The sequence below is a fragment of the Miniopterus schreibersii genome (genome assembly GCF_964146895.1).
Source record: "Miniopterus schreibersii genome assembly, chromosome: 3".
NCBI classification, from domain to species: Eukaryota; Metazoa; Chordata; class Mammalia; order Chiroptera; family Miniopteridae; genus Miniopterus; species Miniopterus schreibersii.
The window spans coordinates 18,572,533-18,589,266 of NC_138103.1; the positions used below are offsets into that span (position 1 = coordinate 18,572,533).

Below are 16,734 nucleotides of genomic sequence, written 5' to 3' on the forward strand. Positions count from 1 at the left end.
GCTAAGGGAGATGCCAGGCCAGGGTCACATGAGACCCTGAGAACATGAAGGAGTGGATACAGTCAGTCCTTCGGCTTGTATATTACCTGTAGCAGAGCAGAACACCTTTACTCACGTGTCTTTGAGGCTGGAAGGGAGAGTCCCCAGAGTTCTTTTCTGCTGAGGATGACAAGCGGAGGTGAACAAAGCACCCGTGACTACTCACTGCACATGAAACCCTGCACGCTCCTGCCTCACCGCGGGGCCTGCTTTAGTGTTGGGTGGACTCAGCCAGTGCAGAGGCGGTTCCCAATGGATGCAGCTCATTCGAAACTGCAGGTCCTCACCCCTCATCTCCCATCAGTTTGTACATTTTTCAGCTTCTCGTCCTGTTACTGGGCCTTGGAGTTGCTTGTTGAGGGTGAGGAGGGTCTATTGTGGCTCTGCTCTCATCTGAAATGGTTGATTTCAGAGCTTGGCTCCCAGGGACTAATTTTTCTGTGTGGAATGTCAGGAAACGGGGGACCTTAGGGCCCGCACTGTGTGGTTTCTACCCCACTTATATAGGTCATGTGCTACTTAGAGCTCCTGTTTTCTTTGCTCATCCAATAGGCGATCCTGCTCTGTGTCAGCACTGTTCTAGGCTCTGGGGATCCAAAGATGAGTCCCTCCTGGCGTTTGTGTGCAAGGAGGGGGCAGGGAACATTGTTTCAGTCACCCAGTGTAAAGAACAGAGGAATGAATGGTCGAAGTGTGTGCCCTGAATTCACCACCCTGTTCTAACTCAGCCTCGTATCTTCTTGCCTGGGCTATTGCCAGGTAGCCTCCCAGTAGCTCTCTCTGCTTCTATCCCTGGCCCCCAACCCCATCCATTCTTTTAGCAGCCAGAGTGATTATTTTTAGAACATAAATCAGATTGCCTCATTCCCCTGCTCCAAACCCTTCCACCACACTTAGGATACAATCTGAAATCCTCACTATGGCCACCCAGACCCCAGCTCACTCCAGCAGCCTCATTTCTTCCCATTTCCCTTTGCTCAGTGTCCCCACCCACACTGCCCTGTTTCCACTTCCTTCCATGAGCCTGCCTTCATTTCTCTCCCCAGGCTTCTCTTGCCTTACCCTACCTGAGGGCACCCTTCAGGTCACAGCCCAGGTGTCTCTGTTGTAGAGGGCTCCTCTGTCCACTCCCCAGGCAGGCCAGCCTCATGCTTTATGCTGCTGTGAATCTGCTGTGTCCATATTGCTCTGTATTTTTGTGATTATGTTTGTGATCGTGTATTTGTGTAATTACTTGATAATGCTCACCCCCGTCCCCACTAGTGTTTGAGGTCCTTGAGCACAGGGACCATGTTTGTCTTGATTCAAGTGTCACCCTGACTCCAGCCAGAGCCAGGCTCACAGCTGGATTCAGGAAGCCTTTCCTGGTGATGAGTGGATGGGTGCAGTAGGTGGAGATGTGGCATGTGGTCTGGAGTGCACATCTGGCAGTGGAAAATGATACCTGGTTGGGGATGCAGTGTGAACAGAGGAATAGTGGCAGGAACGTGTAGAGGGAAAAGCAGATATTTCAGATCAGCTGAACGAGAGACTGAAGTGGGCAAGGGCTCAGCCCTGTCGCTGGGCAGACCCAGGTTTAGATCCTCGCACTTCAGCTGTGTGATCTTGGACAAATAACTTAAGTCCTTGCAGTCTGTTTCCTCATTTATAAAATTAAGACAGTAGCAGTACCTGCCTTGGACCTGGCAGATGAGTGAGAAGTCTGCGTCTCCTTCTGCTCTGTGACTCCAGGGCCTCAGCCTACCGCAGATGTCAGCAGGTCCTGGTCATGTATTATGAAGGGAAATCCACCTGGGCTGAGTCGATGTTGTATCTGGGATGCTGGTGGGCGATGTTGGCTTTTGCTCCAACTGTGGGTTTCTATGTGTATGTTGGATTCCCCGTCTTTGCTTCAGGGAGCAGAATCTGACAGCTGTGTGTATGTCACATTAGAGAGGGTGAGATGATCTGGGGTGACCTGCTGCAGGAGACCCCTAGAGGGCATGAAGCCTTTGAACTAGGGTGAAAATGGCTTGTAAACAAGGAGTGAGAGGTAACTAGGTGGGGCTGGCAGGTCTCTGCACCACTAGCTCTGTGATGGGAGGGAGGGTGAATGCCACGCTCTTCTGAGGTTACAGCCACTGGGAAGTGGTGACAGAAGAGTGGGTTTGAAGGTCATGATCAGTTGGTGGCCCAGTGGGACATCCCAGTGGAGATTTCTGGTGGGCAGTTAGAGATGTGGGGCCAGGATTCAAGATTCAGGTCCTAGCCAGAGGTGAGTTATCTTTGCAGAGGTGAAGTCTGCAGTTAAGACCTTGCTGGATTTACCAGGGTGGTGGAGACCGCGGCGCTGTACTTCCGGGACACCTTTGCTCAGGAATTGAAGAAAAAGATGGTGGGGGCAGGAGGACCGAAGATCATTGTACGAAGGCTGAGAAAGGGGCGCTCCAAGGAAGAGTGTTTGCTCAGTCTTGTTTTGGGCGGCAGGAAGGTGGGAGGGGGACCGAGGGAAGAGCTCTTTGGGGTCCTTTGAGAGCACTTCCAGGTGACTGGGAAGGTGAGAGCCTGTGGCAGGCAGGCTCAGTTATAGGGTGTGTTGATGCTAGCCCTCGCTCACCGAGTTCTCACTGAATTTTACGCGTTTTACTACTGTATTATGTGGTAGACATTATTAAAATGCCATATGGCAGGTAGTAGTGTCATCCCATTTCATAGATGAAGAAACCGAGGCACAAAGAGCGTAGGTAACTTGCTGAATTAAAGTTGGGAGCAAGGCTTGTACCCAGGCATAGCCCTCACTCTTCTGTTTTGTTTTAACCCTCACCTGAGGATATTTTTTTACACTGATTTTCAGAGAGAGTGGAAGGGAGGGAGGTAGGAGAGAGGAGCAGAGGGAGAGAGAGAGACATCGATGAGAGAGACACATCAATCAGTTGCCTCCTGCACACGCCCTGACCAGGGCCGGGGATCGAACCCACAACTGAGGTACATTCCCTTTACCAGGAATCAAACCCACGACCTTCCAGTCCGCAGACTGACGCTCTAACCACTGAGCCAAACTGGCCAGGGCGAGACCTCAATCTTAACTAACCACAATACCAGGGAGCAAGGAAGGGGAGGTGGCGAAGTAGACACTCTCTCTTCCCCTTGGAACTACTTGAAAGAGGTAGGAGTATGCAGAATAGCTTGATGGTGACAGCAGGGTGAAAAAGGTGAAAACCATTTTCCTTTAGAGTCCCCTTAGCCGAACCCCTTAAGAGCTAGGGAGTCTTGAGCGGTACGAAACTAGCATAAACAGAAAGAACAACACGGAGAAGGCTGTGATGGACAGCTTAGGGAACCAGATCTGTTCCCTCCGTTCCAATCTGTGTCCCCTGTTCCGATCCAGGCCTGGCTGTGTTGTGGGCATTGGCAAGCCAGAAGTTTCTCCAGTGAGCAAATGTTCTGGGTGAAACTGGCTTTAATGTCACCATCTAACCCAAGAGGCAAAACATTTGTTTTTTCCCAGAAAGAGACTTGAGCAGCAGCTGGTACACTTATGAAAATCTTTAGTGCTTCTTGCCTATTGTTTCTAAAGATTACTTGTGACCTCACTTCTTCCACATGCCTTTCCACATGCCACTGAATGCAGGGCAAGTGGCTTTTTAGAAATCGGCAGTCGCTTTGTTTTGACCTGAGCAGACAGTCAGTGGTTAGGCTGTGCTGCCCTCTTGTGTCTGCTGTGAGCCACTACAGGCAGGAGCAGCTTTGTCTAACAGAAAGCTGATTTTGTTCTTCCCTGATTCTGAGGTTGGCTCTGAACATGCACTTCATGGGTAATTCCAGGCAGCTAAAGTAAAAATGGTTGGGGCCATCTTCAGTGACTGATGCAAAGTCTGAGATTATGGATGAAAAAATGAAACGAGTAGCAGATAAAAATCCAGTGTACTGATGAGGAAAACATTTCTAAGTCAACTGGTTTAGCAGATGAGCCAGTGTCCGCACTGGAGAAAATGAAATGAAAACAGAAACCTGGCCTTACCTCTGTGATTGTGCTCTGTTCACAGATGCGCCCCTCGGCAGCCTGGTGGAGAATGGGGCAGGACCCGAGGACCACGTTCTCCCGGAGCCCGGACCTCGGTACAGGTTAGTGTTCAGAAACCACGTTACCTTTTGGGATTGGATTTTATTTAGCATTTTATTCTTTTTTAAAGATAGGAGGGCACCTGCTAGGATTGAAGGGCAAGGCCTTCTTTGTGTTCAGGTTTAGTCTTAACATCACAAAACATGGAGTTGTCGGGTCGAAGAGCATGAGAGGCTCTGTAAGAAATAGGATTTGTCAACCTTCATTTGCATATCACCTTTACTTTGTACATTTCTGGGGCCCAATCTGGGTATCTCTTCTGTCACTGTTTGCTAATTTTAATACTTGATGATGATATAGAATAGTTAATGTTATATATAATATTTAAGCCACTTGATATCATATGTTTGTGAAGTGCCTAGTCTGGCCTACAGTAATAAGTGCCATAGCAGTTTTCCTTTTTCAAATTAAAGTATCTCGAAGACTTTGAGTTGCCCAGAGTCCTTGGCTGTGTGGTGGTGGAGTGAAGTCTCTCTTCTGTATGATTCTTGTTGTTCCTGTGTTTCCTTCTTTCTCTTAGTGGTTTTAATTTGGCATCTCAGGGAGATACCGTGTCCATTTGCAAGCTCAGCTCCAGGCTGGGCGCCACCACTGCCCTGCGCCATGCTTGGTGGTGTGGCCTCACCCTGCGTGGATGGGCTCTGCTCTGAAACGGCACTGCCTGCAGGAGGCTTGTACCAATGAGTAGTGTCAGGGAGGACTGGTGCCCCCCATCCATCCAGGACTCCTCGTCCTTGTTGCTGGTTATCTTAGAAAAACTGGATGCAGCATTAATTGAAAATAATCACTTTTAACCCCTTTATTTCATTGTTGACATTTTGGTCCTTTTTCTGCTGGTGGGGAGTGTGTGTGTGTGTGTGTGTGTGTGTGAACCATACTATGCTGTTTTCATTAAAGATGCGTTATTTTCTCATGTTGCAAGTTCTTTGTAAATATAGAGTCAGTCTCGTTATCTGTGGCAGTTGTGTTCTATATAGTTACTGTGCAGATTGAGCCACTGCTCTGGCGGAAACACTGAGTTAGTTTCCTGGGAGCCTCTGGTCACAGCATTTTTGTCAGCCAGTTACATAACTTAGTTTTATGCCTGCTCCTGTTTTAAGACACCTTATTTAACATATATTGTTGATTCATTGACATTGAACTCATGGCCAATAACACTGTAACTCCTGCTTGAACAAAAGGTTACCTGAGACGTGCTTTCTCCACAGTGGACATCATAGCCTTCTTGTGCTTGGGGACACCAGACAGCACTTTAGCACCACGCTTGGGGCCATTTTAGATAGCAAAGACCAAGAAATGTGAGAAATGTGGTGCTAAATAACCTGCCCAAAGGACACACTTACAGTATCACAGCTGAAAGAAGAAGGCAGAGCTCACCTTGTTGGTGTCTTCTGGGAGCAGGCACATCTGGGGACCTGCCCCTGTGCAGGAGTGAGCATGGAATCACTTTGAATATGGATTTTGGGGCTACAAATAAATTTTAGTGGGCGGGTAAATTTGTAAGTAAGGAATTGCAAATAATAAGGATTGACTGTAATTTCAAGGGCTGCCTTCTGTTGCTCCTAGTGGGCACAGATGAGTAAACTTAGCACCAGCTAGTGTTTGAGTGGTACAGTTGTGCATTTTAAGTCACTGACTGTAACTTCCTTCTGCCTGCCTTTTCCTAGTGTGGAAGCCAGTCCTCCAGGCCAAGGAAGTCCTCTGAGCAGCCTCTTACCTTCTGCCTCAGTGCCGGAGTCTATGACAATTAGTAAGTACTTTTCTGAGTTGCCTTTGCCAATACTGGGACAACTTCTGGGCCTTCGGGTCATAGCAGCACCTCTGTGCTCTTCCTACACGACTGTGGACCTCTTGAAGTGTGGGGTCAAGGCAGGTGTGTGTATCCCTGGTCGTGGTCTTAGAATGCAGTGCGTGGCTATAGACTTGCTGAGCTATGGTTGCACGTGATGCTTGGGCTTGGGCACACTTTCCGGGACATGCTCCCGGAGTGGTGCAGGACTGGATTACAAGGCAACCTTCCCTTGTTCAGGGTTTTGGAGTTCACCTCCTGGAAGGCTGTCAGCTGCAGAGGGGCTGTGTAATCAGGTTTCCTTTGCAGTTCTGGAGTAATCATTTCATAAGTAAGGGACAGTGTGTCTCTCAAAGATGAATGAGAGTTACTAGTAATCAGGTTCGAACTGTTTCCAGCCTCACCACCCAGGAAAGGTATTAGAGATAGGGCAATTAAGATTAGGGTTGAGTAGCTTCATAGAAGACAGAGTGAACCCACTGTGTCTTAACGAGATAGACAGATCTGTCTAGAGGTAGGCAGCTGGGCTGGCGTGGACTCCAGGTTGTCAGAGTCCAGGGCTTCTGTCTTACTTCAGAGTCCAAATGACTGTTCCATCTCCGGCCGTCCTGTCCTTATGCCAGCTAGCAGGAAGGACGTGGGGGCAGAGGAGAAACTGCCTCTGTTTCCATAGATAGGATTCAAGGGTTTGAACTTACATAGGGAAAACATTTACAACTTTTTCGCTGGTCTCTGATTGAAATTTAGCATTTTCTTAATTGTGAAAGTAGCAGCAAACCATAGAAAATGGTCAGAAAATGGTTAGTAAATGGGTGACTATGTCACTGAAAGTATTGAGGCACGTGCAACAACTGTGACATGAAAAAGTCTCAGAATGTCATTTCTGATTGAAAATGTGGTATTTAAAAAAAAAATAAAAATCTTTATTGATTTCAGAAGAGGAAAGGAGAGGGAGAGAGAAGTAGAAACATCAGTGATGAGAGAGTCATTGATCGGCTGCCTCCTGCACGCCCCAGCTGGGGATTGAGACCACAACCCGGGCATGTGCCCTGACCGGGAATCGAACCGCAATCTCCTGGATCCTAGGCCAACGCTCAACCGCTGAGCTGTGCCCAGCCAGGCTAAATGTGGTAGTTTTTAATGTGATAATAGAGAATCCTATATATTATTATGCCAGTTTTGTTTTTTGTATTTTGATAATTCTATTTCAATATAGTCTGTTTGCTTTGTAATCTTCTGTGTCTTATTTTATGTAATTTAAAACATTTTTCCTGAGAAGAGGCCCATGTGTGTCACCAGGTTGCTGAGTGGGGTCTACGGCACAAAAAAGGTGACACCCTCCATCCCCAGCTGTCAGGACCCTTCCTAGAAGGTGCACACTGATCCCACTCGGATGGCTGTGTACATCAGTCCTGCAGCCTGGGAGGCAGTGTGCCCCCTCCCCTCCCAATTAGGGTTTTCATTGCTCAGGAAGAAAGAATGGCCTTTGGGAGTCAGCCAGTGTGTTGTCTGGTTCAAGGGTGAAGAAGGAAATGAGTAGGTACTGTGAGGCTGGTGCAGTGGGAATGAGCTGCCCTCACTCTGCACAGTGAAAGCGTGCAGTTTTTAGGACGCGCCTCCGCCTTGACTTCAGCAGAGCAGATATTTATAGATCACCCAGGATGTGGGACACACGGGCTAGGAGAGCACTAAGGCTGCTGGTTTTCAAGTTTCAGTTATTTGTTTATTACCATGGTACTATTACTTGCCCTGTAATTCCTTTTTTTAACATACACTTAAAAAACTTTAAAGTCTTTATTTAAAGAGGAAAGTTTATATGATTACTGTGATTGGAGAGCCACAACGAGTTGACTTAAATAGCAGGTATCTGTAAAAATGAAGACAGTGAAAAGGAAACCATGTTATGAAGTCAAGCTTGATGTTGTTGCCTGTCCCAGCTGTGACTGAGACCATTGTTGAAAAGACACACCAGTAAGTGAGAGCATTAGAGAGGTGTAGGGCTGCCCGCTGCAAACCTCAGGTACTTTTCCTGGAGGTAACCAGAAGGATTGGAGAAGGGAGAGAAGCTGTCTTTTCTGATCACTGTTATGTGACACCTTGTCCGTCCAGCACCAGGATGCCCTCTTTTTATGTGGGGTGCACCTCCATGTAGGGATGAGGCTTGACTCTGGCTCTAGGTGCATCTACTCTGAAGAACCCTGGTTTTTGTCTTATTTCCATGTGTTTTGAAAAGGACAGTGACCCTAAGATTGGGGACATGAATAGCAGGGCTTGTGGGCACCTTATTCTAGGCACATTTGCAGGGGTCCCGGTGTCTTCACGTACCCTAGCGGGTACCCAGTATTATGCTGCCAAGTAGGCATCCTGCTCCCTGGGCTGAGGCCTCGCCTCTCAGGTAAATGGTTCGCTTTGTCAGCTGCTCTTTGGGGTGTACAGAGGCCACGGTCTGTGCGTCTTCCTCAGCCATTTTCCATCTTTGAGAAGGTTGCTGGCCCTGCTTGTGTGTTTTCTCTAAGGAGGCTGCTCTGAATACACTCGAGTTATGCTGATGGCAGGGTGTGAACTGTTTTTTCTTATTTTTACTCACACAGTTTTCTAAAAATGTAAACCCAGTTTTATTATTTCTTATCTTTGGCAAGTAGAGACATATCCAGAGTTCACAGTTGAATCTCTGAGGAAATATGTCGCTATGTCCACATTTTGACCCCCGATATCTGTAGTAATGTGGTTTGTGGGGAATGGCTGTGTGGATATGGGGGGTTCTATTTTTTATGTGGCTGTAAATTTGAGGGAGCCTAAAGGGACAGCACTGTCGTCCGTCCTGTGTGTGTTCTGGATGAGAAGTCAGGATTCTAAGAAACTGTGAATGGAGGGGGTTTTGACTTGTGTACCCCTTTCCTGCCCCCACCTCCTGTGTCATTACAGAATAAGAAGAGCGAGTGTGTCCAGGTAAGCAGGGTGTATTTCTTTGCTCCGGCTGCCATAATAAAGTACCACAGGCTGAGTGCTTAAACAACAGTAATGTATGTCTCACAGTTCTGGGCGCTGGCAGTCCAAGATCAAGGTGCTGGCAGGTTGGTTTCTGGGGAGAGCTCTCTCCTTGGCCTCTTCTCTGTGCACACGTATCCCTGGTATCTCTTTCTCTTCTTATAAGTCCTACCCTATGACCTCATTTAACCTAATGACCTCTAAAGCCCTACCTCCAAATACAGTCACACTGGGGGGTTAGGGCCTCAACATAGGAATTTTGAGGGATATGAGTCAGTCCATGAAACAGGGTATCCCAGGAGTGGTGTCCCAGAGTGACCCAAATTCAGGTTAAGAATCACATCCCAGCATGTGACACATAGGATTCCACTCCAGAGATGCTGGACTCTCGCAGACCCTGGCAAAGGAACCCCAACTCCATGCTCCCCGAAGCAGTGAATGCTTCCCTCATATCCCACCAGTGTCTTCTCTGCTTCATTTAGTAATCTGTGCCGGTGGCAGCCTGGGCACTGTCATGCAGCTGGAGCCGGGGTGTCTAATCCTCGGTGTTTGGGGTGATCGAGGAGTCCTCTGCCATTCAGACTTCCCCGGGATGTCTCTCAGGTGGCAGAGGGGTTTTCCTGGCTTTTGAGGCTTATAGTCTTATTACTATTTAGTACCCAAGAGAAGATGGTGTGACCGAGCCCACATTACTGCTGTCTCTTTCTACAAGGCCCTTTGGTACTTAAGGAAACATGAAAGCCCATTATGAAAATGTAATCATTTAGTGAAGTAGCAAAGATAGTTTTGAGCAAACCAGAACACCCATAATCCTGCCTCAGAGGGACCTTCCATTTCTGCAGTTCTGGTTTTGGGTGTGCAGAGTTCGACCTGGTTGGAATTGCAGCGTGCCTGGTGCTTGAGAGGCAGGATGTTCCCACCGCCAGGAGAGCACACCCTGGAGTCAACTGGAGGGGTCAAGTTCCAGCCGGGTGGTCGTAAACCTTCCCGTGCCATGCTTCCTCGTCCAGACATAGGATGGGATGACTACCCATCTCTGATGGTCATTGTGAAGATCAACTGTGATGTTTTTAGAAGAGAATTAGGAGTAGAGCCAAGAGTCCATAGATATTAGCTATTATCAATGTGCTTATTTTGTATCCTGCTTTCTTTTTTTTAAAAAAATATATCTTTATTGATTTCAGAGAGAGGAAAGGAGAGGGAGAGAGAGATAGAAACATCAATGATGAGAGTCATTGATCGGCATGTCCCCTGACCGGGAATCGAACCCTGATCGCTTGGATCGTAGGTCGATGCTCAACCGCTGAGCAATGCCCGGCCGGGCTGTATCCTGCTTTCTTAACATTATTTCATAGCATCCTCCTCTTCTTTTCCTGCACATCGTGTTGAATGACTGTATAATATTCTAGCACTTGACGTATTACAACTTACTAGGTTTTTTTGGGGGAGGGGTCGCCAGTTTTTAAAATTTATTTTTGCAATGAGTTTCTTTTTCCGTTGTAAAGAAAAAGTGAGAAGCCCTCGGCTTGTGGTGAGTGCCTTCTAAGACCATTGCCCATTACTATTTTCTTCTGCTTACCTTTCCTTTGGGGTAAGTCCCTGGTTGTGGGCTAGTGGACCACAGCGAGGCCTGCCTTTATGGGCTTCCTGTGAGCAGCCATTTATGTTCTGTTAGTGTGTTGCCACTAGTGTGACAGCTGCCAGTTTCTTTACACGTTGCCAGTATTAGGTGCTAACATTTCATGCATTTTTGCCACTTTAAAAACTGGAAAATGGCATTCTGTGTCTGCGTGACTGCATCCCTTCAGGGGCTGTTTCCCTGGTGTGAACTGTTGGCTTATATCCTCTAGTGTTGGAGCCTTTTGTTCTCCCACTGGGAAAGCTCTCAAGGCAGAGGCTGAATGCAGTGCTCAAGGTCACGGTGCCCAAGGTCGTGCAGCCACGCTTCTGCAGCTGTGCTCCCCAAATCCAGCTCTGTCCTCTCTCCCTCCTCTTCCTGGCATCAGTGTGGTTAGGAAGCAGTGGTTTCTGCCTTTTGTGGGCTAACCTGGTAGCCTGACTACTGCTAGTAGCTCTGCCACTGCTTTTGAATTGTGCTTGTGGTGGAGAAGCTGGTGGGCAGCTCACTCTAATGCCCGGTACCAGTACCACAGGGGCCGTGGTCTCTGGAGTTGTGAACATTGCCCCGTCCTGTTCTGACCTTGCTTGTCTCTTGAGGCCTCATGACTGGGAAGGGCGGGCACATCCACATAGGCTGTGATGTGATGTCCTGGGCTGCGGGGCATCAGCTTGGTCTCTGCAGCAGACCTAATAGTGTCACTGTTCCCAGCAGAAAGTCTTGCAGGCTGAGAAAGCACCTGCAGAGGAGCTGCAGTAGGAGGTTGGTGGGGTCCAAGCAGGCAGGTATTTGGTGAGTGTTTGCACATCGCTAGAGAGAGGTGCCATGTTGGGGGGGGGTCCCCTCTGAAGTCCGAAGGGTACTTTGAGGGCATGAGTGCTGCCCTATTTATTAATTAATTTATAGGCACACTTAACAAACCATGTACCCTCTTAGCAAATTTTTGGGGAGTGCTTTTCTTGAGGAAAAAAAGCGTATTTTTTTTTTTCTTTTTCTTTTCTTTTTTCCCATTCTTTCTCTATTTCCTGGATCTTTTCTTCCATTCAAAAACTGTTTATGCCCAGTGCTTGCTGTGTGATAGACACTGTGCTGATCCTGGCCTGTGTATTGGTGAACAGTAGTCAGAGTCCTGCCCTGAGAAGCTGCCAGGCCAGTGGGGAAGACAGACAAGCAGTGCTGTTAACAGTCACGTGAATTGTCCTTGAAAATCTGTACAATTGCTAGAAAGGCAAAGCATGAGGGGGGGGGAATAGGGGGGTTGGGGGTTTTTTGTTTTAAGGTGGGTTACCAGGAAGAGTTTTTTTTGGGTGACAGTGGAGTTGAGGCCTTCAGAATGAGGGGACTGGGCCAGTTTTGGTGGAAGTGTGGCTGGGCAGAGGTGAGAGGGGAGAGCCGACTCGGTAGATGCTGTTGAGGGTGGTGAGTTTGGACTTTATTCCAGTGCAGTGGGAAGCAGGCAGGATCTTAGGCAGGAGTGACATGATTTTTCATATTTCCTCTTTCCAAGGCTGTTTAATAGAGGGCTCTTCAGCTCTTCTCCCTTTCTCTGGCCCTTCTTTGCATGAGTGGTTCTGGACGGCCTCCCTTGTGCCTCACAGAGTGGGGACCCCTGACAGTCCCAGTTGGTGCCCTAAGTACCATGTGCTCACACTCATAATTCAAAGAGACATGCTAAGTGCTACAAGAGAGCAAAGGAAGAGAGGTTACCTGGGGGTGATCTGGAGCCTGGAGTCACCCTCCTAGGATCAAGCCCCAGTTCCAGTACTTCCTAGCTGAGGTCAGAAACTTGGCGGTGACAATGTAAGGGTTGTCTGGCCACTGAGGACTAGAACCTAAAGGTGGCATTTGCCTTTTACAAAGAAGGCTGACTCACCTTTACAAACGTGGGAACACAGTGACTTTTCACAGCAGGCCACAAGAGTCTGGCACTCACACAAATACGATCCCACCTCTTTCTGCCATCATGCTTCCTACTTTGGCCAACATCTGGCCTAGAGTAGAAAAAGTTGTGGGCCATGTAAATCTTTTCTGTGCTTTTTTCATTCTTTATTTTGTAGTGTCCTGGGGTAGGTGGTCATGGGTAAATTTGGTTGAGAAAGCAGCCTTTTGGGATGGAAAGAACACGGGTCAGGCATGCAATTCAGGAGCTATGTCACCTTGGTAGATTCCTTACTTTCTCTGAGCTCAGTTTCCCCCTCCGTGAAGCGGAGGTACTATTACCTGCTTGCAGGAGTCTTATGTGGTACATGAAGTGTCTAGCACAGAGCCTAGAATATGTTGTCTGGGTGCTTCATTGGAGGCCCATAGACCCAGAGACTTCAGAAGCCTCCCTCAAGTATGTAGAAATTGTGCTTGTGTATTTGTGCTCCTATGTGGATTTTCCTGAGAAAAAGGAAGGTCCTTTGCTCTCATCACTCCCCTTTAAAGGATTCCAGACCTTAGCAGAAGCTAAGAAATGCTCCAGGCACTCAGTTGTTGATAATTGCAGCAACCCTAGGAACTGTGATACTTTTTTGCTGTTGCTGTTCTGCTCCCTGATGTTACTACCAGCTCAACTGGCTGTGTCCTTAACCCATCTCTCCACAGATGAGCAGTGGGAGCTGGGGTGAGTTATTTAACCTATCTGTGCTTCAGTGCTCTTGTCTGTAAAATGGGGCTAATAATAGTACCCATCTGATAGGGTTCTGAGGAGTAAACAAATTAAGACATGAAAAATACTCGATACTTTATGTAAATTATACATTGATAAGAAAAATGGAAAAAACATACTCAGCAGCATACCTAGCATGTTAAATGCTCAATAATTAGTAGGTGCTATTATTATGAATGTCTTCGAAGGAGACATTGTGTAAACAACATTTGGGTCTTCTGTTGAACTGCAGGTGGATAGACCTCATTTCCTGTTTTACTGACACCATCCCTCCTGCAGAGGCCCTGCCAGTTCCCTTTATGCGCATCTACTCCTTACTGTTCCCTCCAGTTAAGGAGATCGATCTCACCACCCTTTCTGGTGGCCTCAAGAATGGAAGTATGATCAGATAGGACACTGGTTCTCAACGGGGGTGTGTGGGGTGATTTCAAGCCCCAAAGGACATTTGATCTTGTCTGGAGACATTTTTTGTTGTCACATCTGGGGCAGGGGTACTACTGCCATCTAGTGGCTGATCCCAGGGATGTTGCTAAACTTCCTACAGTGCGCAGGACTCCTGGCTCCACAGCAGAGAACCAGCTCCAAATGTCAGTAATGCTGAAGGTGAGAAACCCTGAATGGGAGAAGGAGGCAGTGGGGCTATTTTCTAGGAACCATATTTTGTTTCAGACATTAAAAAACCCACTGGTCACCTGCATGGCCCAGGGAATAAAACTTAGGAGGAAAACAAACCTGAATGAAATGATAGATCCCAGAAAGCATTTGTTCTCGTGTGTGTATTTGGGAGCTGTTTAGTTCTATCACCCCTGCAATGAAGATGATTTAGGGGACTGTAGGTGCTTAAGTATAAACACGTGCAGAATGTATCAGAATAAGTGATCTCCACCTGATAGCTGCAGAAACACATTCATATTCAGCATGTGAGCTCACTGGTGCTATTTTTCTGGAACTTATTGAAAATTCCTTCAGTTGATATTTATTGGTATTCATGTAAGCTTCACATTCCTTCCCTTCCTCTTTAAAAAATGAGTTTCTACTCTTGAATTAATTTCTTTGTTTGACTGTAAGATTATTTGGGAGCTGGAAGTTGTAGGCAAGTCTCTCAGCCCGTATTTCTGCTGTTTGCAGGAAGAGCAGCATTGGGACCACCAGGGGGTGCTCTGGCCCTTTCTCTGCTTTGCTTCCGTAGCTGAGAGCGTTTGCTATCTCAATTTTTGATGTCCAGCGCTGCTGCCCTATTTTATCAGTGAGGTGGGGTGGTGGTAGTGGTAGGAGCAATGGTCTTTTCCAGGTGAAAAACATCAAGCCTGTACAGAATGTTCTATTTTGCATTAGCAATATAGTCCCACATTGCCAGTGGCTTTGAAGGGGAGGTATAGGTGTCTGTTTTTGAAAAGGAATATGCAGCTAATTAGAAAATATTTGTCCTTTGTCATAGCTTTTCATGAGCTATAATTAATTGTCCATGGATGTTTACTCAGCATTCGAAATCTAATCATTGCCACCTTTTCCCCTTTTTTGGGGGGTAGAGAGTGACGGTAGTGGAGAGAGGTAAGCCCCGATGATCAACCCGGTTGCTTTCTTTTGATTTTGCCTCATTTTTTATCTTGAGCCAGGGCAGAGAGGGCCAGAAAAAAAAAATCCTTGGCTGTCAATAGGTCTTGTTGAGCAGGTCCTTTTTATTTCCGGCTATTACTGGAAGGGATTCTCGGTACTAGTGAGGAGGTCTGGCTCGTCGCCTGGCAACACAATTCCAAACATTGGGCAGCTTGATGAGCGAGCTGTAGTAATGATGGAGGGAGGTGGAGAGGGAGATGGCACAGCCTAGCAGCCTGGCTGAGGGTTTGATGATACAGTTTTCAAAGGAGATGGCGGAACAGCAGCCATTACACTGGTGGAACCTGAGCCCCCTGCCCCTTAGCAGAAAGGAGTGAATCGAGTTGGCGCTGCCAACACAAATCCTCAGGTTGGGCAAGCTTCTTTAAAGGGGAACCTTCCCACTGGATTTTATCTGCGGACCTTCAGTGACTGATTTGGTAACTGGAATGTTCCAGACGGAATTTAGATGTGCCTCACTTTTTATTGCTTTGTTTATTCAGTCCCAAAACATCTGCTGAGCATCTGCCACATGCCTGGTACTGTTTTAGGTGCTGGGGAGTTAAAGGTGAAGGAGATCCAGCCCTACCATCCAGAAGCTCTGTGCCTCAGTTTCCCCATCATTAAAATACAGTTGTAAGAGCCAGCATCATAGGTCGTTAGGACTAAATGAGGTAATACATATGTGCAGGGTGGGACAAAAGTGGGTTTACAGTTGTGAGTACATGAAACACAGAGCTCATTCTTGTATTTTTATTTATTAATTATCGTATTATTTTCCTTACGAACAAATGTAAACCTACCTTAGCCCCAGCCTGTATAAAGTGCCAGTGCACTCAGCACTCAGTAGATGTGACCTCTTATTATGCACACAAGGAGTTTGAAATCTAGTGGAAGTAGCATTGGTGATCAAATATAGAAACAAAGGATGGTTGAGTGGGGAAAAAGGAAGGCAACTGGGTCATGTCAGAATGAAGTATTCTCTGTTACCAGTGGACAGAGGGACCTCTACAGTGCTCTTCCCCACCCTCACCTGCATGACTTCCCTGAAGCGGGAAATCCTACTTAGAGCGGTTCAGATCACATAGTCCAGCTTCACTCCTTACCTGCAACCACAAGGTCCTCTAACCTGATGCTGGGGCTGACTGTAATTCACGTAGATGTTTGCTTCCTCACTGCCCCTGCCTGGAAGGGGGAGGGGAAACTGGTTAGAGTCAGGGTTGAATGTAATAGGATGGAGGCTGTGCAGACAGGGTATGGGAGGAGGGAGGGGCTCAGGGATGGGTGCAGTGAATTTTAGGAAACCTTCACAGAGAGGGGTGTGCTTGACAGGAAGGGGAGGACACCACCAGGAGAGGGGCAGCTGTGTGCAAAGGCCCCATGAAAGAGGAATACTTGGAGCTCCACCACAAGATACCCAGCTGGTTGGGGGGGGTCTCTTCTCACCATCAGGGAGCATCTGGGGGAGTGATGGTGATACTGCCGCCAGGTCCTCTGTCCTCTTGCCACATTCACTTGCTCTTCATATCAGTTCCATAGGGAGGGGCTGCTGTTACCTGTGGGCAGAATGAACTCCATAGCTGGTGGCCCGCAGGCAGAGCTGGGACAGCGGGGCTCAGCCCAGGACAGCTGTGTTGAGCCTGGAGACCCTGGCCCAGCCTGTTCCCAGGGCATTTCCATGAGTAATTCTTTCTGGGCGACTTCCTGCTTCATGCTGGTATCACTGCCCAAAGCTTTCCCTTGACTGGTTGTGGGGTTGCATGAGCTCCCCAGTCTCAGCATCATATCTGTGCTTTTGGGTGTTCTGTTTTTTTTTAACTGAGCATAATTTTTCTCTCTTTTTAGAATTTCCTCCTTTCAGTCGAGGCCTGTTACATTTCTACTGACCCCCCTTAACAACTCAGACTCCTAATTTGCTTACAAATGCTCAGGTAGAGGTGCTTATTAACCCC

At 47.5% G+C, this 16,734-nt stretch overlaps 1 protein-coding gene across 3 annotated transcripts in view; it reads left to right on the forward strand.

The window, feature by feature from the left end:
* The window catches only part of SNX29 (sorting nexin 29), a 456,832-nt gene that overhangs the window by 76,917 nt on the left and 363,181 nt on the right, over positions 1–16,734 (forward strand). For all 3 annotated transcript variants that reach the window (XM_081133203.1, XM_081133205.1, XM_081133204.1), the window contains 2 exons: positions 4,065–4,143; positions 5,809–5,891. In XM_081133203.1, coding sequence (XP_080989329.1) covers positions 4,065–4,143; positions 5,809–5,891 — 162 coding nt within the window. The remainder of the gene's footprint in view (positions 1–4,064; positions 4,144–5,808; positions 5,892–16,734) is intronic.